Source organism: Ailuropoda melanoleuca, chromosome 16, assembly GCF_002007445.2.
Source record: "Ailuropoda melanoleuca isolate Jingjing chromosome 16, ASM200744v2, whole genome shotgun sequence".
NCBI lineage: Eukaryota > Metazoa > Chordata > Mammalia > Carnivora > Ursidae > Ailuropoda > Ailuropoda melanoleuca.
In genome coordinates, this window is record NC_048233.1 from 75193517 (window position 1) to 75218850 (window position 25334).

General features: G+C 37.8%; 1 protein-coding gene across 2 annotated transcripts in view; it reads left to right on the forward strand.

Annotated features, from left to right (window-relative positions):
* C16H11orf49 (chromosome 16 C11orf49 homolog) overlaps positions 1 to 25334 on the forward strand; it is a 185841-nt gene that overhangs the window by 68329 nt on the left and 92178 nt on the right. For both annotated transcript variants that reach the window (XM_019802162.2, XM_002921628.4), the window contains exon 3: positions 16247 to 16377. In XM_019802162.2, coding sequence (XP_019657721.1) covers positions 16247 to 16377 — 131 coding nt within the window. The remainder of the gene's footprint in view (positions 1 to 16246; positions 16378 to 25334) is intronic.

Sequence of the window (25334 nt, forward strand, 5' to 3'; positions counted from 1 at the left end):
TCTCCCATGTATCCTTTTCCCCAATTATCTCCTACAGCCAACCACCGTCTCTGGAAAATATTGACTTCCTAAATTTACTATTTTTAGAAAAGCCCCTGAAACCAACCATCACAGATTTCTACTGAGCAAAGTAATGATAATAGCTGATAGTCCCTGAATTTGCCAGGCATTATACAACATGCATTATTATCATATTTAATCATCTTTGGCAACTTTCATTCCTGTTATCACAATTTTATAGGCAAAGAATAACTGAGGCACAAAATGGTGAAATTCTTGGCCTAAAGTCACAAAAGTAGGAGGTGGCAGAATCTGTCCCAGAGGAGTGCTTCTTGAACTTTAATGTGCTTGTGAACCACCTGGAGTCTTGTTAAGATGCAGAATCAGATTTAGTAGGTCTGGGATGGGGCCTGAGATTCTGGTTTCTTTTCTTTTCTTTTTTTTTTTTTAAGATTTTATTTATTTATTTGACAGAGAGACAGCCAGCGAGAGAGGGAACACAAGCAGGGGGAGTGGGAGAGGAAGAAGCAGGCTCCTAGGGGAGAAGCCTGATGTGGGGCTCGATCCCAGAATGCTGGGATCACGCTCTGAGCCAAAGGCAGACGCTTAATGACTGCGCCACCCAGGCGCCCTGAGATTCTGGTTTCTAACAGGCTCCTAAGTGATACCAATGCTGCTATCTTTGGTCCACTCTTCCTGTAGCAAAGCCATGGTCATTCTTACTTCAGAACCACTCTAAAAAAATGTTTTGATTATAGTTTCCAATCACTCGTTCCATCAGACAATCCTATAAATATACATACTGGGTATTTGATACCAATATCTTAATTTATTTCTTTTTATGGCAAAATATACACAATATATATACATAACAAAATAACCATTTTAACCATTTTTTAAGTGGCATCAAGTCCACTCACATTGTTCTGCAACTGTCACCACCATCTATCTCTAGAACTTCTTCATCTTCCCAAACTGAAACTGTACTCATTAAACATTAGCTCTCCAATCACACCAACTATAGAATTAGAGAAGTAGTTTCGGATGTGAAAAGGAGAAAGACTAGAATGTACCCTGTAGCACTGAAATTGAATCAGTGTACGCATGGGTTTTAATATAGGTAGATAGCTAGATACATAAAAATGAATCTAGTGGTGTGTGTGTGTGTGTGTGTGTGTGTGTGTATGTGCATGCATGCACACATGCAGAGTGTGTATATATAAACCTTCATTTGTCTTTACCCTGACTCTGGGAGAGCCTAGAAGCAATGATACATGTGGAGCACATCCAGCATCTACCCAGGTTTTTAAACAGTCCTCTAATAAAAGCAGCTTGGGCTTCTTGGAGAAATGGCTGGCTCTAGGATTGGGTAGGGAAGGAACAAGATGAGACTGGAACATCTTTTTCTATCAGAAAGTAAGGAAGTGATCAAAAATTGTGTGGATGTGTCAGAAGGACATAGAAGTTGGTTTGGTGTGCCTGGCTGGCTCAGTTGGTAGAGCATGGGACTCTTGATTTCAGGGTTATGAGCTCAAGCTCCACATTGGGTATAGAACCTACTTACTTACTTACTAAATAAATAAATAACAGTGGTTCTAGGAGGCATCTTCATTTTGTACTTGTTTTTCAAGAAACATCAACCTAATTTTTCTCATAGTTTTAAATAAATACTTTAACAGGGGTTAGAGATACTTTTCATAATGCCTATAGATTAGGGGCGCCTGGGTGGCTCAATAGATTAAGCAACGGACTTGTTTTGGTTCAGATCATGATCTTATGATCTCAGGGTCCTGGGATTGGCTGCATGTGCCGCAACCCCCACCCCCCACCCGCCACCGTGGGTCTGCTAGTCCCCCTCTGGCCCTGCTCCTCTCCTCTCTCTCAAAAAAAAATTAATTAAAAAAAAAAAAGGCCTGTAAATTAGATTAAAATATTGTATCAATTTTAACTTTCTGATTTTGATCATTATACTATGGTCATATAAGAGAACTCATTTTTTAGGAAATATATGGTGTATTTAGGGGTAAAGGAGCATCATGTTTACAACTTAGGTCTTAAAACAGTTCCGAAAAACAGTAATATTTATATGCGTGTGTGTGTGTGAGAGAGAGAGATTGAGAAAGAATATTTGAGTGAGAGTAAATGTAACAAAATATTCACATTTTTTTTTAAAGATTTTGTTTATTTATTTGACAGAGAGACAGCCAGCGAGAGAGGGAACACAAGCAGGGGGAGTGGGAGAGGAAGAAGCAGGCTTCCAGCAGAGGAGCCTGATGTGGGGCTTGATCCCAGAACCCTGGGATCACGCCCTGAGCCGAAGGCAGACGCTTAACAACTGCGCTACCCAGGCGCCCCACAAAATATTCACATTTGAGTAATCTAGGTGAAGGGTACTCAGGAATCCTTTGTGCTATTCTTGCAACTTTTCTATAAATTTGAAATTATGTAAAAATACAAAAAAATTGAAATCTCAAGAGAAAAAAACAAAAACTTAAAAAATGGAAGAATTTACTCAGTGAAATTTGAATACTGGTTTTGGAGAAATCTGTTTGAGGTAGACATTATAGTATACTTCTGTGTGTCCTTTGAAGTATTTTTAGGAACATTTTTGTTCGATTTTAGAGGTAAGATTGATGTCTATTAAAAAACTTTTTAGTTCAGTTAGATACAATGAAAAAGTAGCAAGCATGTGCATTTTCATGCAGGTAGAAAATTTGTTTTGGATTTCTGGTCATAATGGCTTACAGTGTTTATGATTTGGTTTTCTTATCCTTCACAAACACATGGTAATGATACATGAAATATTCTGAAGAGAAAATTTAAGGGACGTAGCCATTTTGTAAAATCAATATAAATTCATCCATGGGTGAGAAACCAAACAAACCAAAATGCTAATGGGACTAAAACCACAGGCCTTATGTGTTCTGGGTTCAGAAGCAAGCATAGGAAACTGAGAGCTCATTTCTCATGGAATAGTAGAGACTAAATGTGTCACACACAGGGCAGGAGATTTTTTTTTTTTTAATTATGATTGCTACCTGGAAAATGGCTTATATAAAGCTTGCGTCTATGAAAGGAAGCAGACAATCTTGCAACCAGGACTGAGTGGTCTGAGCTACTCAAAGGTTCAGTGATGGCCTCTGTGATAGTCGCGATATCATTAGGAATGGAGCCTTAATTCCCCCAATATACGATCTGGTCCGAGACTAGGATCTGTCCTCAGGAGAGAGTGAATGAGTAAGCAACTGGAGACAGTGATAACCTCCCACTTAAGGTGAGTTTACATGCTGAAATTCCAAAATATATGAAAACAACTAATGCTAAGAAAGGGCCAATAAACCCTACAATTGAAATATAAATTTACTCTAGAGAAAATAAGACTAATTGATTATTTTAAGTTGAATTTGAAATAAAATTTAGGATCCTCAGGGACATAAAAAAGGAATGGTTATCATTTTAAAAAGATAATAACTGGATTATTTGTGTTTTGGGCGTTGAGTTTTATGAGTTCTTTATAGATTTTGGATACCAACCCTTTGTCAGATATGTTATTTGCAAATATCTTCTCCCATTCTGTACGTTGCCTTTCAGTTTGGTTGTTTGTTTCCTTTGCCGGGCAGAAGCTTTTTTTTTTTATGAAGTCCCAGTTGTTTATTTTTGCTTCTGTTTCCCTTGCCTCTGGTAACATATTTAGTAAGAAGTTGCTATGGCTGATGTCAGAGCTTACTACCTGTGTTCTCCTCTAGGATTTTAATGGTTTCCTGTCTCACTTTTAGATCTTTAATCCATTTTGAATTTATTTTTGTGTACGGTATAAAAAAGTGGTCCAGTTTCATTCTTCTGCGTGTTGCTGCTATCCAGTTTCCTCAACACCATTGGTTGAAGAGATTGTCTTTTTTCCATTGGATATTCTTCTCTGCTTTGTCAAAGCTTAATTGACCATAGAGGTGGGGGTTCATTTCTGGGTTTCTATTCTGTTCTATTGAGCGATCTATTTTTGTGACAGTACCATACTGTCTTGATCACTACAGCTTTGTAATACAACCTGAAGTCCAGAATTGTGATACCTCCAGCTTTGCTTTTCTTTTTCAAGATTGCTTTGGCTATGCAGAATCTTTTGTGGTTCCATACAAATTTTAGGATTGTTTGTTTTAGCTCTGTGAAAAATTCTGTTGGTATTTTGATAGGGTTTACATTAAATGTATAGATTGCTTTGGGTAATATAGACATTTTAACAATATTTGTTCTTCCAGGGGCACCTGGGTGGCTCAGTCAGTTAAGCATCTGACTCTTGGTTTGGGCTCAGGTCATGATCTCAGGGTAGTGAGGTCTGCCCTTGCGTTGGGCTCCGCACTCAGCATGGAGTCTGCTTGGGATTCTTTCCCCCTCCCTGTTCTTCCCCCTCTGCTCGTCCCCTGCTCTCTCTCTCTCAAATAAATAAATAAATAAAAGCTTTTTATAAACCCAGTATTTGTTTTTCCAATCCATGAATATGGAATGTTTTTCAGTACTTTGTGTCCACTTCAATTTCTTTCATCGTGTGAGTACAGATCTTTTGCCTTTTTGGTTAGGTTTATTCCTAAGTATCTTATAGGTTTTGGTGCGGTTGTAAATGGGATTGATTCCTTGATTTCTCTTACTGCTGCTTCATTATTTGTGTGTAGAAATGCAACAGATTTCCATATGTTGATTTTGTATCCTGCAACTTTACTGAATTCATGTATCAGTTCTAGGAATTTTTTGGTGCAGCCTTTCAGGTTTTCTATATGGAGTATCATGGCATCTGCAAATAGTGAAAGTTCGACTTCTTCCTTGCCAAACTGGATGCCTTTTATTTCTTTGTGTTCTCTGATTGCTGAGACTAGGACTCCAGTACTATGTTAAATAACAGTGGTGAGAATGGACATCCCTGTCTGTTCCTGACCAGAGAGGAAAAGCTCTCAGTTTTTCCCCATTGAGGATGATATTAGCTGTGGGTTTTTTGTATATGGCCTTTATTATGTCGAGGTATGTTACCTCTAGCCCTACTTTGTTGAGGGTTTTTATCATGAATGTATGTTGTACTTTGCCAAATGCTTTTTCAGCATCTATTGGAAGTATCATATGGTTCTTATCCTTTCTTTTATTGTGGTATATCACGTTGACTGATTTGCAATATTGAACTATCCTTGAAGCCCAGAAATAAATCCCCCTCGATCATAGTGAACGATTCTTTTAATGTACAGTTGGATTTAATTTGCTAGTATTTCACTGAGAATTTTTGGATCCATCAGAGATATTGACCTTTAGGGACGCCTGGGTGACTCAGTCATTAAGCATCTGCCTTCGGCTCAGGGTGTGATCCCAGGGTCCTGGGATCGAGCCCCACATCAGGCTCCTCCACTGGGAGCCTGCTTCTTCATCTCCCACTCCCCCTGCCTGTGATCTCTCTCTCGCTGGCTCTCTCTCTCTCTGTCAAATAAATAAATACAATCTTAAAAAAAAAAAAAGTGTTGACCTTTAGTTTCTTCTTTTTTTAAAAGATTTATTTGTTTCTTTATTTATTTGAGAGACAGAGAGAGAGAGAATGCAGGGGGGAGGTGCAGAAGGAGAGGGAGAGAATCCTCAAGCAGACTCCCCACTGAGTGCTGAGCCCAATGCAGGGTTCGATCTCAGGACCCTGAGATCATAACCTGAGCCAAAATCAAGAGTCACACACTTAACTAACTGAGCCACCCAGGTGCCCCTGTAGCATTCTTTTTTAGTGGAGTCTTTATATGGTTTTGTTATCAGGGTAATGCTGGCCTCATAGAAAGAATTTGGAAGTTTCTATTCTTTGGAATAGTTCAAGAAGAATAGGAATTAACTCTTCTTTAAATGTTTGGTAAAATTCACCTGTGAAGTCATCTGGCCCTGGACTTGTTTCTTGGGAGATTTTTGATGACAGATTCAATTTATTTGCTGGTTATCAGTGTGTTCAAGTTTTCTATTTCTTCCTGTTTTAGTTTTGGTAATTTATAAGTGTCTAGGAATTTATCCATTTCTTCCACATTGTCCGATTTGTTGGCATATAGTTTTTCATAATATTCTCATTATTGTTTGTATTTCTATGGTGTTGATTGTGATTTCTCCTCTCTCATTTGTGATTTTATTTATTTGGATCCTTTCTCTTTTCTCTTTGATAAGTCTGGCTAGGAGTTTATCAATTTTCTTAAATTTTTCAAAGTCTCATCTTCTGGTTTCATTGATCTGTTCTATTGCCCAAAAAACAAATACTCCAGCTAAAAAATGGGTAGAAGACATAAATAGACATTTTTCCAAGTAAGGCATATAGATGGCTAATAGACACATGAAAAAATGTTCAACATCACTCATCATCGGGAAATACAAATCAAAACTACAATGAGATATCACCTCACACCTGTCAGAATGGCTAAAATTAATAATGCAGGAAACAACAAGTATTGGCGAGGATGCAGAGAAAGGGGAACCTTCTTACACTGTTTGTGGGAATGCAAACTTGTGCAGACACTCTGGAAAACAATATGGAGGTCCCTTAAAAAGTTAAAAATAGAGCTACCTTATGATCTAGCAATTCCACTACTAGGTATTTACCCAAAGGATACAAAAATACTAATTTGAAGGGATACATGTACCCCAATGTTTATAGCAGCATTATCAATAATAACCAAATTATGGAAAGAGCCCAAATGTTCATCGACTGATGAATGGATAAATAAGTTGTAATATACATGTACACACACACACACAGACACACACACACACACACACACACACACACACAGAGGAATATTACTCAGCCATAAAAAAGAATGAAAGCTTGTCATTTGCAATGATGTGGATGGAGCTAGAGTGCACTATACTAAGCGAAATATGTTAGAGAAAGACAAGTACCATGTGACTTCACTCATGTGGAATTTAAGAAACAAAACAAATGAACATGGCAGGGGGGAAAGAGAGACAGAGGCAAACCATAAAACAGGCTCTTAACTATAAAGAACAAACTGCTGGTACCAGAGGGGAGGTGGGTTGGGTGGATGGGCCAAATGGGTGATGGGGCTTAAGGAGGGCACTTGTGATGAGCACCAAGCGTTGTATGTAAGTGTTGAATCACTGAATTCTAAACCTGAATTAATATTACACTGTATGGTAACTAACTGGTTTTGAAATAAAAAGTTGAGGGGAAAAAATAGAGAATAAAAACTGGGAAGCAGAAACAAAACCATGTAAATTCTTTAAAACACCAATTAAACATTCTAGAAATAAAAAAGTTACTGATGTTTTAAAAAATGCAACAGGGGTTCCTGGGTGGGGCAGTTGGTTAAGTGTCCAACTCTTGGTTTTGGCCCAAGTCGTGATCTCAAGGTCTTGAGATCAAGCCCCGTGTCATGCTCCACACTCAGTACAGTCTGCTTGAGATCCTCTCTCCATCTCCCTCTGCCCCTCCCATTTGCGCTCTTGCTCTCTCTCTCTTTAAAATCAGTCAATCAGTCTTAAAAAAAAGAACATTAAAACATGGCCATTAAAAAATTAACATAAATAAATAAATAATTCAACAGAGAGAATAAACTTTAGACCAGACAAAAAAGAATAAAGAATTCATAATTTGAAAGATAATACTAAGTACAACGCAAAGATAAAAGANATAGCTGTCTCTATCTCTGTCGAATGAATAAATAAATAAAATCTTTAAAAAAAAAAAAAAATCAGTCAATCAGTCTTAAAAAAAAGAACATTAAAACATGGCCATTAAAAAATTAACATAAATAAATAAATAATTCAACAGAGAGAATAAACTTTAGACCAGACAAAAAAGAATAAAGAATTCATAATTTGAAAGATAATACTAAGTACAACGCAAAGATAAAAGACGAAAATTATGAAAGGACACAGAAGAGACACTGACAGGCTAAAATGTACATCTAATAGGAGAAGAAAAGAATAGAGAAGATGGCAGTGAAGCAATATTTTAAAAGATACTCTCTGAGACAAAAGACATAAGTCAGATTAAAGTGTTGTGCAAGATAACTAAAACTATACCTACATGACAGACACCTTGTAGAATCCACAGAACATTAATAATAAAAAAATAGCTTATATGAATGGTAAGAATGATTAACTCCTCAAGCAATGGCAGGAGCTTGACAGATGGCCTCTCAACAGCAGTGTAGATGCCAGATGACAATGGAGTAGTATCTTTGAAGTGCTGCGAGAAGATAAATGACAACCCAGAATTCTCCACCTGGTTAAACCATTATTCTAGAGGGTAAATAAAGATATTTTCAAGAAAATGAAAACTGAGAGCGTTTACCACCCACAGGCTTTTGTGAAAACAGCAGGTCTATTGTCTGTGAATATTCAGAAATTCACAATTTGAAATCAAAATAGCATAGAAAGCCTGAAGTTGTTTTTGCTGAGTTTTCTGCAAACTCATTTGGGAGCAAACTTGACCTGGACTAGTTTATGAGGCTATCTTTGGTCTTTATTTATTCTTTTTAATATAAATGTATGTTTCACTGTGGAAATTTTAATATGCTTGACTATGGGCTGCTACCCTAGCCCCACTGGTAGTGCTATATCACATCTGGTTTGTGCAACATATTGGCTTTATAAAATCCAAAAATTTGTCAAGTCCAAAATAGAGAGGTCCAAAGTGATAAGTGATTGTGGACCTGTCTGAAAAGGTGCTGTACTTTAGCAAGAAAATAACTGAACCAAGAAGGAAGGAACAGAATGAAGAATAGTAGTGAACATGACAGTTAATATGATATGTTGATAAACTTAACTATTGACTTTAAAAGTAATGAGTAACTTTTTACATTTAAAAAGGTAGAAGTCGAAAGAAATAAGGCACATCCAAATTGGAAAGGAAAAGGTGAAACTATTTGCAGTGGCATGATCCTATGTATAGAAAATCCTAAAGAATCCACAAAAAAGCTTCTAGTCCTATTAAATTCAGCAAAGGTGAAGGATACCAAATCAACGCACAAAAATCAGTTGTGTGGTTTTTTTTGAGATTTTATTTATTTATTTGAGAGAGAGAGAGAACAAGAGAGCACAAGCAGTAGGAGGGACAGAGGGAGAGGGAGAAGCAAGCTCCCCCATGTGGGACTTGATCCCAGGACCCTGGGATCATGACCTGAGCCAAAGGCAGACGCTTAACTGACTGAGCCACCCAGGGCCCCCGATCAGTTGTGTTTTTATACACTGGCAATCAACAGTCAAAAGGAAATTAAGAAAGCAATTGTATTTATAGTAGCATCTAAAAGAATTAAATACTTAGGGACAAATTTTTTTGAAATTTAATTTATGAGAGAAAGTGCATGCACACATGAGGAGGGGGAGGGGCAGAAGGAAAGGGAGAGATTTTCAAGCAGACTGTGCACTGAGTGTGAAGCCCGATGCGGGGCTCTATCCCACCACCCTGAGATCATGACTTGAGCCAATATCAAGAGTTGGACACTTAACCAACTGAGCCACCCAGGCATACCAGGCATAAATTTAACCAAGAAAGTAAAAGATTTGCACACTGAAAACTACAAAACCCTGCTAAATGAAATCTAAAAAAACCTATGTAAAGGGAAAGACATCCCAAGTTTATGGGTAGGAAGACTTTTAACATTGTTAAGATGTCAGTACTATCCAAAGAAATCTACAAATTCAACACAATCTCTACTGAAATAACAGCAGACTTTTCACCGAAATCAAATAGCTGATCCTCAAATTCACATGGAATTGCAAGGGACTTCAGAAAGCCAGGACAATCTTAAAAAAGAATGAAGTTGGAAGACTCCAACTTCCTAACTTTGAAACTTAATACAAAGCTACAGTACTGAAAACTGTATGTATTGGCATAAAGACAGACATATAGACCACTGGAATAGAATAGAGAGCCCAGAAACAAACCCTTGTATGTATGGTCAATTGATTTTCAACCAGGGTGCTGTTCATAGGGGAAAGGACCATTCAACAAGTCTTTCCAGCAAGTGGTGCTGGGGAAACTAGATATTCACATGCAAAAGAAGGGAGTTGACATACCTTATATAAAAGTTAACTCAGGGCACCTGAGTGGCTCAGCTGGCTAAGCCGCGGGCTCTTGATTTTGGCTCAGGTTAGGATATCAGGGTCCTGGGATCTAGCTCTGCATCCGGCTCCACACTCAGCAGGGAGTCTGCTTGAGGGACTCTGTCTCTTCCTCTCTCTCTGCCCCTCCCTCTGCTCACTCTCTCTAAAATAAATAAATCTTAAAAAAATTAAAATTAAAATGGATCAAAGACCTAAATTTAAGAGGTAAAACTATAAAACTCTGAGAAGAAAACATTATATTTATGGCATTATAATTGGCAGTGATTTTATGGTTATCACAGCAAAAGCATAGGGAACAAAAGAAAAAAATTGATAAAATGGACTTGATCAAAATTAAGAACCTTTTGTTCATCAAAGTGTACTATCAAGAAGGCAAGAAGACAACCTGCAGAATGAGAGAAGACATTTTCAAATTATATATCTGATAAAGGATTCATATCCAGAATATATAATGAACTCCTCCAACCCAACAACAAAAAAAGTTACTAAAAAATGAGCAAGGGACTTAAATAGGCATTGCTCCAAAGAAGATATACGCATGTCCACAGTACATGCAATGATGATCAGCACACCATTACTCAGTGGGGAAATGCAAATCAAAACCACAACAAGACGCCACTTCACACCTGCTAGCATGGCTATTAAAAAAATAGGAAAATAGGAATAGTGCTGGTGACTATTAGAACCCTTGTGCACTGCTGTGAGAAGATAAAATGGTGCAGTCACTGGGGAATACGGTTTGGTCTTTTCTCAGAAGTTTAAATATACAATTACTATATGACACAGCAATTCCACTTCTGGGTATATACCCAGAAGAATTGAAAGCAGACTATTTGAAGAAGAGATATTTGTATAACAACATTCATAGAAGCATTATTCATAATAGCCAAAAGCTAGAAACAACCCATGTGTTCATCAGCAGATGAATGAATAAACAAATGGGGCATATACATACAATGGAATATTATTCATCCTTAAAAAGGAATGAAATTTGATGTAAGCCCAACATGGATGGACCTAAAAACTTAGTGAAATAAGCCAGGAGCGCCTGGGTGGCTCAGGTAGTTGGGTGTGCACTCTTAGTTTCAACTCAGGTCATGGTCTCAGGGTTGTAGGATCAAGCCCCACATCAGGCTTCACACACCGTGTGGAGTTTGCTTGAGATTCTCTCTCTCTCCCTCCCTCTCTGCCCCTCTCTCTGTTTGTGGGTGCATGCTCTCTCTCTCTCTCTAAAATAAATAAATAAATAAACAAACAAATAAATAAAATCAAGAAAGAAGAAAGAAAGAAAGAAAGAAAGAAAGAAAGAAAGAAGCCAGACACACAAGGGCAAATATTGTACATCTCCACTTCTAAGAGGTGCCTAGAATAGACAAATGCATAGAGACAGAGGATGAAATAGAGGTTACCAAAGTTTGGGAGGAAGGTGGAAGGGGGAATTACTGTTCAATATATATAGGGTTTTTCTTGGGGATAATGATAAAGTTCTGTGAATAGATAATGATAATGGTTAACAGCATTGTGAATGTATTTAAGCACTGAATTGTACACTTACAGTACTTAAAATGATAAATACTATGGCTTAAATAATAAGTATTATAAGCATTCTACCGTATTAAAAAAAGTTTTTAATTTAAAAAGCTGGAAGTCAAAATCTAGAAAATAATATCAGAAGATGAGAAAAGTGCTCATAGGTTATTTAGAGTGTGCTTTGGTTCTTGTCTTGCTTTGGAGAGTAATAAAAATAATGAGTGACTTGACATTTTAAAAAATGTGTAGCTACTAATTTGAAAAGATATATGCATCCATGTTTATTGTAACATTATTTACAATAGCCAGGATATGGAAGCAACCTAACTGTCCATCCATAGATGAATGGATAAAGAAGGTGTGGTATACATATACAATGGACTATTACTCAGCCGTAAAAAAAGAAGGAAATCTTGTCATTTCTGACAACAGGGATGAACCTTCAGGGTATTACACTAAGTGAAATAACTCAGAGAAAAAGCAAAACAAATGAACAAACACAAATATACTGTAGAGAGTAAGATGAAGTCACTCATGTCAAGCAGGGGCCTATGTCAAGCACTGATGCAAGTAGTTAAGGGTTCTGAAGCTATCAGATAGCACCGAGACCAGTACCAGCTGACAGCACCCCAGAACTGATAACTAGGAGAAGTCTGCAGGGTCTCAAGAGTGATTAAATCCCTTTTAAAAAGGGAGGTTTTTTGCAGCAAACTGTAGACTCTGTAGACACTGACCCCCCGAGGTCTGAGCAGTTGAAAAAGGCAGCCACTGTAGAAGGCTCTGCTTGATTGATCTCCGAACAGAACTGAGATCCTCCACTGCTTTTAACAGATTAAGCAGTAAGTGCCACGAGCTGACCTGGACCGGACTGAGGCCTTATCTCAACTGTACACCCACACACTGACTTCGAGTTTGGTTCGTTCACCTCCTACCCCTCTGTGCTATCTTGTTTGTTGTGTGACTTAGGTCTTGTGTTTTGCTTCGTGTGCCATGTAAGAAGCCAAGTTAATCACGTGGTGAAATGTCATTGAGTTTGGAATCCTGAACCTGCTTTATAATTATGTTAACCTTGCTTTATGACTGAATAAAGCTGACAGTGCAGAAAGACGTAACTCGTGTGTGTACCTTCATAGTGTGCTCATGACACACACAAACAGAAACAGTCTCATAAATACAAACTGATGGTTGCCAGAGGGGAGGGGGTGGGGGATGGGCAAAATGAGTGGAGGAGATTAAGAGGTACTATCGTCACGGGGATGAAAAGTACAGTGTAGGGAATATAGTCAATAATACTATAATAACTCTGTATGGTGACAGATGGAGACTACACTTACCGTGGTAAACACTGCATTATGTATAGAATTGTCGAAAGCCCTGTGCTGTACATCTGAAACTAATATAACATTGTGCATCAACTATACTTCAATTAAAAAAAATAAAACTGTGTAGCTAAATATGTGTGTTGGATTTTTAAGAGGAATTCTAAGAAGTTATAGATTCTGTCATAGCTTCCACTCTGACAGAGGGGGGAGAAAATAATTAAAAAAGAAAAAAATGGGGGCACCTGGGGGGCTCAGTCAGTTGAGCGTCTGACTTTTGATTTCAGCTCAGGTCATGATCTCAGGGTCTTGAGATTAAGCCCCACGTCGGTCTCTGCTCTCAGTGTGGATCTGCTTGAGATTCTCTCCCTCTGTCTCTGCCCTTCCCCTCTGCTCGCTCTCTCTCTCAAAATAAATAGAATCTTTAAAAAAAGAAAAGAAAAGAAAAGAGAAGAAAAGAAAAAAACCTTCCTAACACAACAGAAAACAGGAAAAGAAAAACAAGTCAAAGACAATTTATGGAAAAGATGTAATAAGATGGCAAATATTAATCAAATATATTTTTTAAAAACTCATTAAAATACAGAGACTGTAAGGTTGGGTAAAAAGCAAAATCCAACTATATACTACTCACAAGAGAAATATCTAAAACAAAATGACCCAGAAGGATTAAAATTAAAAGCATAGGAAAAGACATGCCAGGAAAATACTAATCAAAACAAAGTTGGTATTGCAATATTACAGTGCAAATATCAGGCCAAAGTCCTGGACTTTTAAAAAGTTTATAAAATGTTGACCTTCAGTATTTCCATTGTGGCTGGCTACAAATATAAATCTGATACTTTCTACCTGGTGTTACTTGTCTGTTCTTTCTAATCTTTCTAAATCAACTACCAAAGGCATTTATGGAGTAGCATGTACTATGTGTTAGATAATGTGGTGGAGACCAAGATGAATACAACCTAATTACTTACTCCATAGAACTTACAGTCTTATAGGAAATAGAAGTCCAGTAACTTTTTCCAAAGGCAGCAGATTGTGAGTACCAGTGGAGAGTTATAAGTTATAAATGATGGGAATTGAGCATGAATATAGAATCAGGAAAAAACTTCATGCAAAATGCGGCATTAGAGATGGTCCTGAAAAACTGGATAGAATTTTAACAGATGGAGGCAGGGAAAAGTTATTTCAGGTTGAGGAGAAACAGTAAAGCTTTGAGCAATGTATTGTATTTTCTGCTTTTTCTTTACAGCCCTCTTATCTAAAAGAATTTTCACTGATTATATTGTCTATTAACTCTTTAAGTAAAGTGATTATGATCCCCATACTGACCAGCTAAATTTTATTGGTAGGGATTATCTTAAGACAGTAATGGAAATATAATTATAAATCTTTTTGTATTCAATATTATATGTCCTTGGCCTGTTTTTTAAAATTCTTATTTTATAACTTCTTACATAAATTCTTATCCGTACAATGAGCCAGATTCTTCAATGCATAAATTATTCTGTAGTTTCAAAAAAGATAAATATATATATTTTAAAAGATTTATTTATTTATTTTTAGACAGATAGAGCAAGTGAGCAAGGGGAGGGGGAGGGGCAGAGGGAGAGGGAGAGAGAGAGCGTCTCAAGCAGACTCCCTGCTGAGCATGGAGCCTAGTGCTGGGCTCAGTCTCACAGCTCTGAGATCATGACCTGAGCTGAAACCAAAAGCCAGACATTCAACCCACTAAGCCACCCAGGTGCCCCTAAAAAATTTATTTTTAAAAAGCTACGCTAAGGATATAATTTCACTAGTATTAGTTTCTTTACAGCCCAGACTATGACCTAGACACCAGCTTTTTTCCCATGGGGGGTAGGAAGCATACTTTGGGACTAATTTTTTGCTGGATAGCTTCATAAATTTAAACTAGATTGTTATCATTTTAGACTTCATTTGCTAGAAATGTGACCTACTCCATTTACCTGTAACAGCTCATTTGCTTTATTTTTCATTTTCCTTTGCTCAAGACAATAGAATTGCAAACTGCATGGTTAACACTTTCGTTGCTTTTTAAAAATTTCTCTTCTAACCTAATTCTTTACCAGATGTTTTCCTCATGCTTCCTCATAGTGTCTCAGAAGTTGATTTCTACACTAGTTTTCCACAGGGGGAAGAAGAGTATATAATTTGTTTTTTCATACAGTATTGTTAATATTAACAGGAAGAGGCTAATTTTATCTGAAGTAATAACATACTCTATGTTAAAGACAGGTTAGATGCTTCCCTCAGAACTTGGTCCGGGAAAAGGAAAATGGAACAGATGACTCCTGAAATGTTTTCCTGTTCAGTTCAGAGATTCAGCTTTGCCCCCACTTTAAATTGTCAACAAATGAAGAGTGGCATTTGGAATTTCCACTGTCTCCCTATTGCTTTGCCTTCTTCAGTTTAATGCCTGCTCCTCTACAAAGATTAACATATTTTCCACTCATGATTTACTTGTCAGGGAATTTAAGAGTTTTCTGGAACCTGAAGTCTGTCTTTAGTAGTGATGATTACTGGATAATTGCCTATTCTTTGGTGGAATTTCCATTTTTAGATTACGCCAGGCTCTACAGCCTTTATTTCTTTGGCAGAAGAACCCAAAGGCAATGGAGTATATTTTTTCCCCTTCTCCAGCCCAGCTTAAACAATGACTCACTTGGGCCCTGGGGCTTTGCTTCATACTCTCATTCAGGGGCCACTTTTTACCCTTGTTCCTCTTATTTGCCTTAATGTTCTGTTTGAAACCTTTCTTATCCTTTGGCACATGGCTTTGCCTCTGAGGTTATAGTCAAAAAGGTATCCATCACCCCAAACTGGAACAGACAATCCAGTTATGTCCCCATGAGCCATTTTGTTGTTACGGCAGCTGATTTAGGTCAGAGAGAGTACAGAAATAATATCTTTAAGGAAACACAATTCCAAATGTGGTAGAAGGAGAAATGTTCTCCAAAAAGATACAAATGCCAATGTCATCCAGTTAAAGATTGAAAGATTTCCCTCTATTTGAGATACTCCTCTGACTGATTAAAACTCCCTCAGTGCATATATGTGGGAGGTAGGAAACACTCAGAGGAATTGGATTCAGAGAGTTTTCAGGAGAATATGCTTATGTGAAGGGATTTCTTCATTGAAAGACTTGGTCTCATCTATGGTTCAGAGTTTTGTTGAAGAAAAGTTTTCCCTCCTTTTTGGCAATGGTTCTGTGTGGTCTTGATTTTTTATTCTGATTCCAGCCTTCCATATCTCTTCCTCTAATGATGATTTCTTGATTTTTCTCTTTACAGTTTTAACAGTGTATGTCAGGGAACTCACATTCTCTTTCGGGAATTCAGCTTCATCCAAGCCACCCCTCACAATAGGGCATCATTCTTGCGGGCCTTCTGGAAATGCTTCCGAACTGTGGGCAAAAATGGTGGTAAGTCTTCCCAAATTATTTTCTTGCCTTCCCTTCTTCCTTCCAAACTTCTTTCTTTTGTTCCTATAAATACTGTTTGAGTACATGCTATCTGAGGCTCTACAAACCCCTTACTTTTTGAGGAGCGGTCGTCTTGTGTCACAGATACTACCACCATTGCTAATACCAGCACTATCACTAATGATATCTATTAGGAGCCAAGCGCAGTTCTGAACACTTAATGTGTGGTGATTCATTTACTCTTCACAATAGCTCTCCCCATCCCCATCTTATAACCAATGAAACTGGGGATCAGAGAGGTTAAGTAACTTGACAAGTTTACACAGCAAATGCTGGGGTGGGATTCATATACAGGCAATCTGGCTCCAGAGTTTTGCTCTTGGCAAATATTAAAATACCGTGCAGCAGATTGAAGAAATAATATGAATACAAAGAAGGAAATTCCTGATTGGAGGGTGGGGGTAGGATGGGGACACTATTGTTAGAGAAAGGGGAGCAAATAGATTAGAGAAGATTCTCCTGAGAACTGGTTGTTTGGTCTAATTTGGGAAGGAAGAGTAGGAGTTATCTACATGGATAAAGGAAAGAAGGACATTCTAGGTAGAGCATGTGCTGTGGTGTAGAAGCATGAAAGAATCTGGAATATATAAGACATTGCGAAGATCACAATGGTTAGAGTTTGTGAAGCGGGTTAGGGGAGATGCACCTGTGAAGAAATAGTAGAGTCAGGTCCTGAAAGACCATTTTTGCCGTAAAAAAAGAAGTTGGATTTTATTCTGTCGGTTAAAGGATTTTATTCAGAAGAATGGTGTGATGATATCTGGATTCTAGAAAGATCATTTGAAAGGCAGTATAGAAATGGCTTAGAGGGTGGGCCACCTGGGTGGCTCAGTTGGTTAAGCATCTGCCTTCGGCTCAGGTCATGATCTCGGGGTCCTGGGATTGAGCCCCGTGTTGGGCTCCCTGCTCAGTGGGGAGTCTGCTTTTCCCTCTCCCTTTGTGGCTCCTCTGGCTTATGTTCTTTCATTGTCTGTCAAATAAATAAATAAAATCTTTAAAAGAAAAAAAGAAAAGAAATGACTTAGAGGATAAGTCTGGAGGCAGAGCTCGTAGTTAGGAGATTTGCTGTAGTGGAGATAATAATAAGGGCCAAACCCAGATTTACTAATATGCTAATATGCTATTTCTATGCTTCTGTGACATGTAACTCAAGAGATTATCCATCTCAGTTACACAATTGAGCAGAAATACTTGGTATACTGAGAATAGCATTGTCTCCTTTATAGACTATATGCACTAGTGGAGAAAAATCAAAGTGGACTCAATTTTAAGTGAACTGCATAAGAGAAACTAGCCCATCGGTCTCTACATAAACAAAACTGGGAGCTGTGAGTGTACAGGTAGAGTTTGTCGTATTTCGTCAGAACCTGTTTTTCCCAATCCTTTCCCAGTCCCTTAGTCAGTCAGCAAATATTTATTGAATACTCAGTATATTGAAGAATGGTGCATATAGCTAGACCTGGGTTTTGTGGAATAGGCATATGGAGATAACTATGGAAAAGAGTCTTTAGATCTCCTTAATTCTTTTCCTGTTTTAGAAGTGGGGCCTCTTCCAGAATTTGTTTACTATCACAAGGGATCCATATAGCATTTGGACTCTGAGCAGATGTAGGTTTCTTTACCTTTCTTGTAGCAGCTGCCAGTGAATCATCCAGCTGCTAAGAGGAAGCAGCTCCAAGGTCTCCCTGTTTTTCCTGTGCCATAAACAAGACCTGGATTTTATGCTGGATATTTATTGTTAGGCTTCTTAGTCAGCTCCTGATTTCTTAAAGACCAAATGCAACATTTGCATCTAGGTGATCCTAAAATCTTTGGTTAAATCATTTTAATATATTCTCAGTTTCTTCCAGGAAACTTTAGAACATCTTTCAGTCCTGGAGTGTGTCAGTTCCCAATTTTAATCCAGAACAAGCAAAAACACTCAGAGGCAAAGTTCCAAAAGAAAGTACTTATTAAGCCCCATTTTTTTCAGTTAGAATGCCATATACCTGACTTCTACTCAGAGGAGCTGATACTATATTGTTCTTCTGCAGATGACTTCCTTAGAACATCTTGTACATATTTTAACATTATCAAGAAGAAACTAGGTCTTCAGGGAAACAGCAAAAGAAGAGCAGAGTTCCAGCATAACATATCTAAAAATGAAGCCACCTGTAGAAAACTAAGGACCTGATGCCTTCTGGCAAGAAACCATTTATCCCAGTGTTTAGCAAGTATAGGGAAGCAATGTCATTTCTGCATGACTGAGTACTGAATGATGCTAATTTTCCTGTGTCTGAAATTCAAATAACGTCATGAAGATTATAGTGAACCTCTTGCTATCTAGGCGACGTTAGAGTCTTGGAAGCAAAAAGATCTATTCATATGTAATAAGCCTTTAAAGTTCAACTTCTCACTTTGGTATTTCTTTCAGTGTGAAAGATTAATCTGAATTTTCCAAGTCTGGCAAAGATTAAAATTCCCTGAAGCAAATCTTCATTTCTGTTTAGGGATATTGGCTCAAAAAAGCTATTGTCCACAGTTTATTTTTATAGTTTGTTAGAATTTAATTTCGAGCTTTGTACTTTTACAAATGAACAAATGTGTGTGTGTGTGTGTGTGTGTGTGTGTGTGTGTGTATTTCATTTAATAAGAGAATGAGAGCTACTTCCTCTTCTGCCCATGAAGAAGTACTTACTTAGGGAATTGTCCTCCTGCCATAAACAACTAGAAAATCAGACAATGTATCTGAAACAACTCTTTCAGACATTGAACAACAGTTAATCTGGGGCTGTGGTCTCTGAGATGCAGTTGCCAAGCAGCAGTACAGGAGAGGAGATCCAAAGAGCACAGCAGTCTTCCTGAGTTGAGGAGGCAGAGATTGGGGTTTAGGGAGGCCCCCGTGGCCAGAATTTGCAGGGCAGAGTACTAAAGAGGAGGGAGTTGCTTAGTAAGCTCGAGAGAGCTGCAACTGGGTATTTGAGTCTCTGGCTACAAACTCCGCACATGTGTGGGTTGGAAAAAGAACCACCAGAAAACAGTAGGCCAAACAATTCCTGGAGTATACACAGGGCTAGGAATAGTTCATACTTCTACCAGCCAAAGTGGAGAAACCTCAAAGCACATAGGGCATTGACACTGGAGAGAGACCTCAGTGGCTTAAAAACAAAAAGGATTAAACAGGTCTATCTGCAGATAACTTAACTGTATGCCAGAACAAAATTCACCACTCCTTAAAGGAACTCAGTAAAATCTAGCACTCAATAACATAAAATCGACAATGTCTGGCATCCAGTTAAAAATTACCAGATATTAAAAGAAGCAAGAACATATGACCCATAACCAGGAGAAAAATCAATCTGTAGAAACACAGACCCAAAAAAGACAGAGATAATAGAATTATTAACGAGGACCTTCAAACAGTTATTTTAAATCATATAAATATGCTCAAGTATGTAAAGGAAAACATGACTATGATTAGGAGATAAATGGAAGATATAAAAAGATCCAAATGGAATTTCTAGACATAAAAAATGTAATATCAAAAATGAAAATGATGATAGCAATTAGCATTTATGAAGTTGCTTCGTATGTGGAATATCTAATTTTTCTTCACAACAATCCTTTGTGTTAGGTAGATATTTTTATTATCACTTTTTCACAGAAAATGAAACAGATTCAGAAAGGTAAAGAACTTGTCCTAGGTCACAGACCTAGGAGGTGAAAACACCAATGCCGAAGAAGCCAGAAAGCTGACGAGAGGGAGTATTATTTTTTTATTGTGCTCTTCATCAGATAGTGTGTGAGATGCTTGAAATACAACTGAGTAAATGACAATAATTGCCCTCAAGGAGCTCACATTCCAGTAGAGTAGTCTAGAATAGTTTCCCCAGAGTGTAAGTGATCATTAAAGCCATATATAGAATTCAGTGATAGTACAAGGGAGGAAATAGTTCTTCTGCAGAAGTCGGGAAAGGCTATGATGGAATAGGCAGGGTGGAACTTGGAATGGTAGAAAGCTGTTTAGCAAATAAGGAGTACATTCTAACAAGAATAAACAAGGTTTCTGAAAATATGATGACATGAAACAACATGGTTCCTGTGGGAAACCGTAAGAAGTTCATTGTGGCTGGTGTATGTAAGAAGGAAACATCATCCCAGCCAGTCAGTTGAATCTTACCAATTTGTGTGGTATTTTCACATATGAGACTGGCAAAAGCGTGGAAAATGGAATGGAAGGCAGGTGGTAGGACCAGTTAGGAGCCAGTACAACAGAGCAGGTAGTGGCAGGGAGATGAAGAGCTGTTTAAGGTTGGTTTGACAGGACTTGCTGATTGATTGGGTGGGAGTGTGGGAGAGAAGAGTCAAGAATGAATGCCAGAATCTGAAGTATTGCCAATTTCATCCCTCCCTTCCTTTTTCCTTTCCTTTTTTTTTAATTCTTTCACCTTTTATGTTTTACTCTGAATTCACTGTGATTTGTCTTCATAGTCTAGGAATATTCATTCATTCAACAAACATTTATGTATTAGTTGCTAGTGATAAAGCAGTGAGTGGAGCAGAAATTCCTGCTCTCACAGAGTTTGTGGTCTAATAATCAGAGATTTGAAAAAAAAAAAATCCCTGTACTTATGAAAGAAGATCACAGTCTAGGAATCAGAGACTTGCGGTCAGTCTATATAATCGTATGATAAAAACTGTTTTTCCTGAAATACCTAATGTTATGGTGGTTAAAGTGATCTCAAGGGAGAATGCAGACAATTTAGGCTGAAATAAAGCTTTCGGTCTGACTTCCCTGTTCAACTGCTTCAAACTTCCCCCTGATTTTGCTTGTCACTAATCTTCACCACCAAAAACCATTCTGTGAGGATTAACAGTGCTTACTTCAGGAGTGGGTGGCTGTCTTGTTTGAAATATTAAAGAGCATTTATTACTTTTGTCATTTTTTAAACAAACAAACAAAAATCCTTCCACATAATCTCTTCAGTCCTGCGGTTTCCTCTGGCCTGTCCTCCAACCTGCTCCCACCAGAGCTCCATGGCTCCACGTTTGTCCCAGAAACCTGATGTGGCCAATAAACAACTTCTTCAACCTTCAGTTGAAGTCTCCTGTCTCCCATTCTACTTATTTCTTCTCAATTCTAATTTTTTCTTTTTCCATCTTTGCTTCTTCAAAACCTTTTCTCCAAGGAGAACATTGACATGTGATGTCGGCTCAAATCTTTTACCTCACTACCTTCAGTAACTTGAATCTTTCCCTCTATTTAATGTTCCTTTAATTTTTTGTCTATTTCAGTTATTTGGGGCTATCACACATGTCACACAAGCATTCCCGGAATGCTTTTGTCACCACCTCCTTTCCTACCCAGCCCTCCTCACCCTGATGCATAATACCCTTAGGTTGCTAACCTCTCTTTATCCTTTAAATCTTAGTTTAAAGGTCAGCTCCTTAAAAGACCTTCTTTGTCCTTCCCTTCCTCGTCTGAATTAGATCCTTCATTATTCTTTTGCAAATCATCCTGTAATTTTTAGTCATTCCATTTATTACAGTTTCTGGCTAAGTGTTTTCTGGATGACTCTACTTAATGTCCATCTCCCTTATTAAACTGTAAGCTTGATGAGGGCAAGAACCTTGTTTTGCCAATAACTACATTCTTAGCACTTAACATATGTAAATGATTTCTTTTTTGTTATTTAACATGAAGGCTCACCACTTCCCAATCACTATTCGATAATCTGTGATTATTGAATGGATTATATTAAAATCATCTCTTATATTAGAGAGTAGGGTTGGTTTCAAAAGAGCATTATACTCTTCAATTTTGTGTAGGGGTTTGATTTAAGATAATAATAGCTACTCCTTACTGATCACCTACTATAGGCAAGGCATAAACTTCACAGTCAAAGTGCCCCATTAAAAACTGGCCCATTCAGAGCTATACAATATCAATCGACACCTAATTAAAATAATATTCAGTACTTTCTGGTGCTTCCAAACAAGGATTAAAAGATTTAGATCATGATCTGTATGCAAACTTTCTTTCTTTCTTTCTTTCTTTCTTTCTTTCTTTCTTTCTTTCTTTCTTTCTTCTTTCTTTCTTTCTTTCTTTCTTTCTTCCTTCCTTCCTTCCTTCCTTCCTTCCTTCCTTCCTTCCTTTCTTTCTTTCTTTCTTTCTCTTTCTTTCTTTCTTTCTTTCTTTCTTTCTTGAGGGAGAGAGCATGGGAGGGGAGAGGAAGAGGGAGAGGGAGAGATTCTTAACCAGGCTCTATCCCCAGAGCTGAGTCTGATCTCAGGACTCTGAGATCATGACCTGAGCTGAAATCAAGAGTTGGACACTTAACCGACTGAACCACCCATGTGCCCCATGATCTGGATGCAAACTTTAACCATTGGTGAGCATCTAACTAGTACTACCTCCTTTTCTTTTGTATTCTGGGTGGTGCCTTTATGCTCTGAAAGAAATCACAATCTAGCAGTTGGCTGACTGGATGTGCCTTGGCCTACAGTTACGTTTTCTTTGGCTAGCAATGTTAAAAATAATTTTTTAAGGAGTGCCTGGGTGGCTCAGTCGGTTAACCATCTGACTCTGGAGCTCAACTCAGGTCTTGATCTCATGGTGGTGAGTTCAAGCCCTGATCTGGGCTCTGCACTGGGTGTGGAGCCTACTTTTAAAAAAAATATTAAAAATAAAAAAAATAATACTTTTTGAAAATTAGATGCCAACATATAGCATAAAAATCTCAATTCAATTTCACTTAAAGAATGGAAAATCATCCAAATACCATGCCCATATTCCAACAGAGAGGCAGTTTGCCAGGGCGGAGGTACAGCTGCTCCTTTTAGACAGGGCATGTGGTGGCCTCAGATTTACCACCATCCCCAGCTGCCTTGCTTCATCTGCTTACATTTCCTGCCTGGCCTCTGTAGGCATTTGAGTTTGCTACCATTGCTAGAACTTCTTGGTCCATTTATAATCACTTGAAAGGTAAAGTTACACTCTTACTTCGAATAAGAAGTCAGAAGCTTATTCCTTGAGCAGATTCTCTTTCTCTTTTCTCCTTGGTATCTTGATGTCTCAAAAAATTTTAGAATTGAAAGGGACCTTAGAAGTCATCTTGTCTTGAAACTAGGACTAAGGGTTTTAAAATATATTTATCCCTTGATTGTGGTAAAGTATACTTAACATAAAATTTACCATTCAAACCACTTTTTAAGTAGAGAAATCTCTTTTGGTGATAAAATATAAATAACATAAAATTTAACATTTCAACTATTTTTTAAAAAGATTTTATTCATTTATTTGAGAAAGAGGGAGAGCACGAGCGGGGAGGGGGGCAGATGGAGAGGGATAAGCAGACTCCCTGCTGAGTGTGGAGCCCAACGCAGGGCTCAATCCCAGGACCCTGAGATCATGACCTGAGTCGAAGTCAGATGCTTAACCTACTGAGCCACCCAGCCACCCCCATTTCAACCATTTTTGAATGTACAGTTCAGTGGCATTAACTACATTCACATTGTTGTGCAGCCATCACCACCATTCATCTCCTTAATTTTTTTCATCTTCCCAAACTGAAACATTTTACCCATTAAAAAATTACTACCCATTTCCCCATCCTCTAGCCCCAAATAACCAGTATTTTATTTTCTGTCTCTATGTCTTTGACTATTCTAGGTATCTCATATAGGTGGAATTACACGATATTTGTCCCTTTGTATCTGGTTTATTTCACTACGCATGATGTTTTCACAGTTCATCTATGTTGTAGCGTGTGTCAGAATTTCATTCCTTTCTAACCATTGTGTGTACATATCATAGTTTGTTTATCCATTCATCTGTCAACAGACACTTGGGTTGCTTCTACCTTTTGGCTATTGTGAATAGCACTGCTATGAACATGGACGTACAAGTATCTCTGTAAGTCCCTGTCTTTGATTCTTGGCCATATACTTAGGAGCAGAATTGCTGTGTCATATGATAATTCTATGTTTAACTTTTTAAGGAATTGCCATACTGTTTTCTATAGTGGCTTCACCATTTTACGTTCTTACAAGAAATTCACAAGGGTTCCAATTTCTCCAGAGCCTCAACAACACTTTTTATTTCCTGTTGTTTTGATAAAAGGCATCCAAATGGCTATGAAGTCATACCTCATTGTTTTGATTTGTGTGTCCCCAATGAGTAATGATGTTGAACATCTTTTCATGTACTTATTGGCTATTGGATTTTTTGGTTTTGTTTTGTTTTTACCAGTTGCATTTTTTAAAATTTATTTTAATTCCAGTGTAGTTAATATACAGTGTTATTTTAGTTTCAGTTGTACAATAAAGTGATTCAACAGTTCCATATATTACTTAGTGCTCATCAAGATAAGTGTACTCTTAATCGGCCTCACCTGTTTCCCTCATCCTTCCAACTACTTCCTCTCTGGTAACCATCTGCTCTCTATAATTAAGAGTCTGTGTCCTGGTTTGTCTCTCTTTTTTTTCCTCTTTGCTCATTTGTTTTGTTTCTTAAATTCTACATATAAGTGAAATCATATGGTATTTGTCTTTCTCTGACTGACTTATTTTGTTTAGCATACTACTTTCTAGCTCTATCCATGCCATTGAAGATGGCAGGATTTCATTCTTTTTTATGGCTGAATAATATTCCTCTGTGTGTGTGTGTGTGTGTGTGTGTGTGTGTGTGTGTGTGTGTGTGTGTTTATACCACATCTTTTTTATCCATTCATCTATGGATGGACACTTGGGTTGCTTCCATAGTTTGACTATTGTAAATAATGCTGTAATAAACATAGGAGCTTATATATCCCTTCAAATTACTGTTTTTGTATTCTTGGGGTATATACCAATTGGTGTGATCACTGGATCATAGGGCAGTTATATTTTTAGTTTTTTGAGGAACAGCAATACTGTCT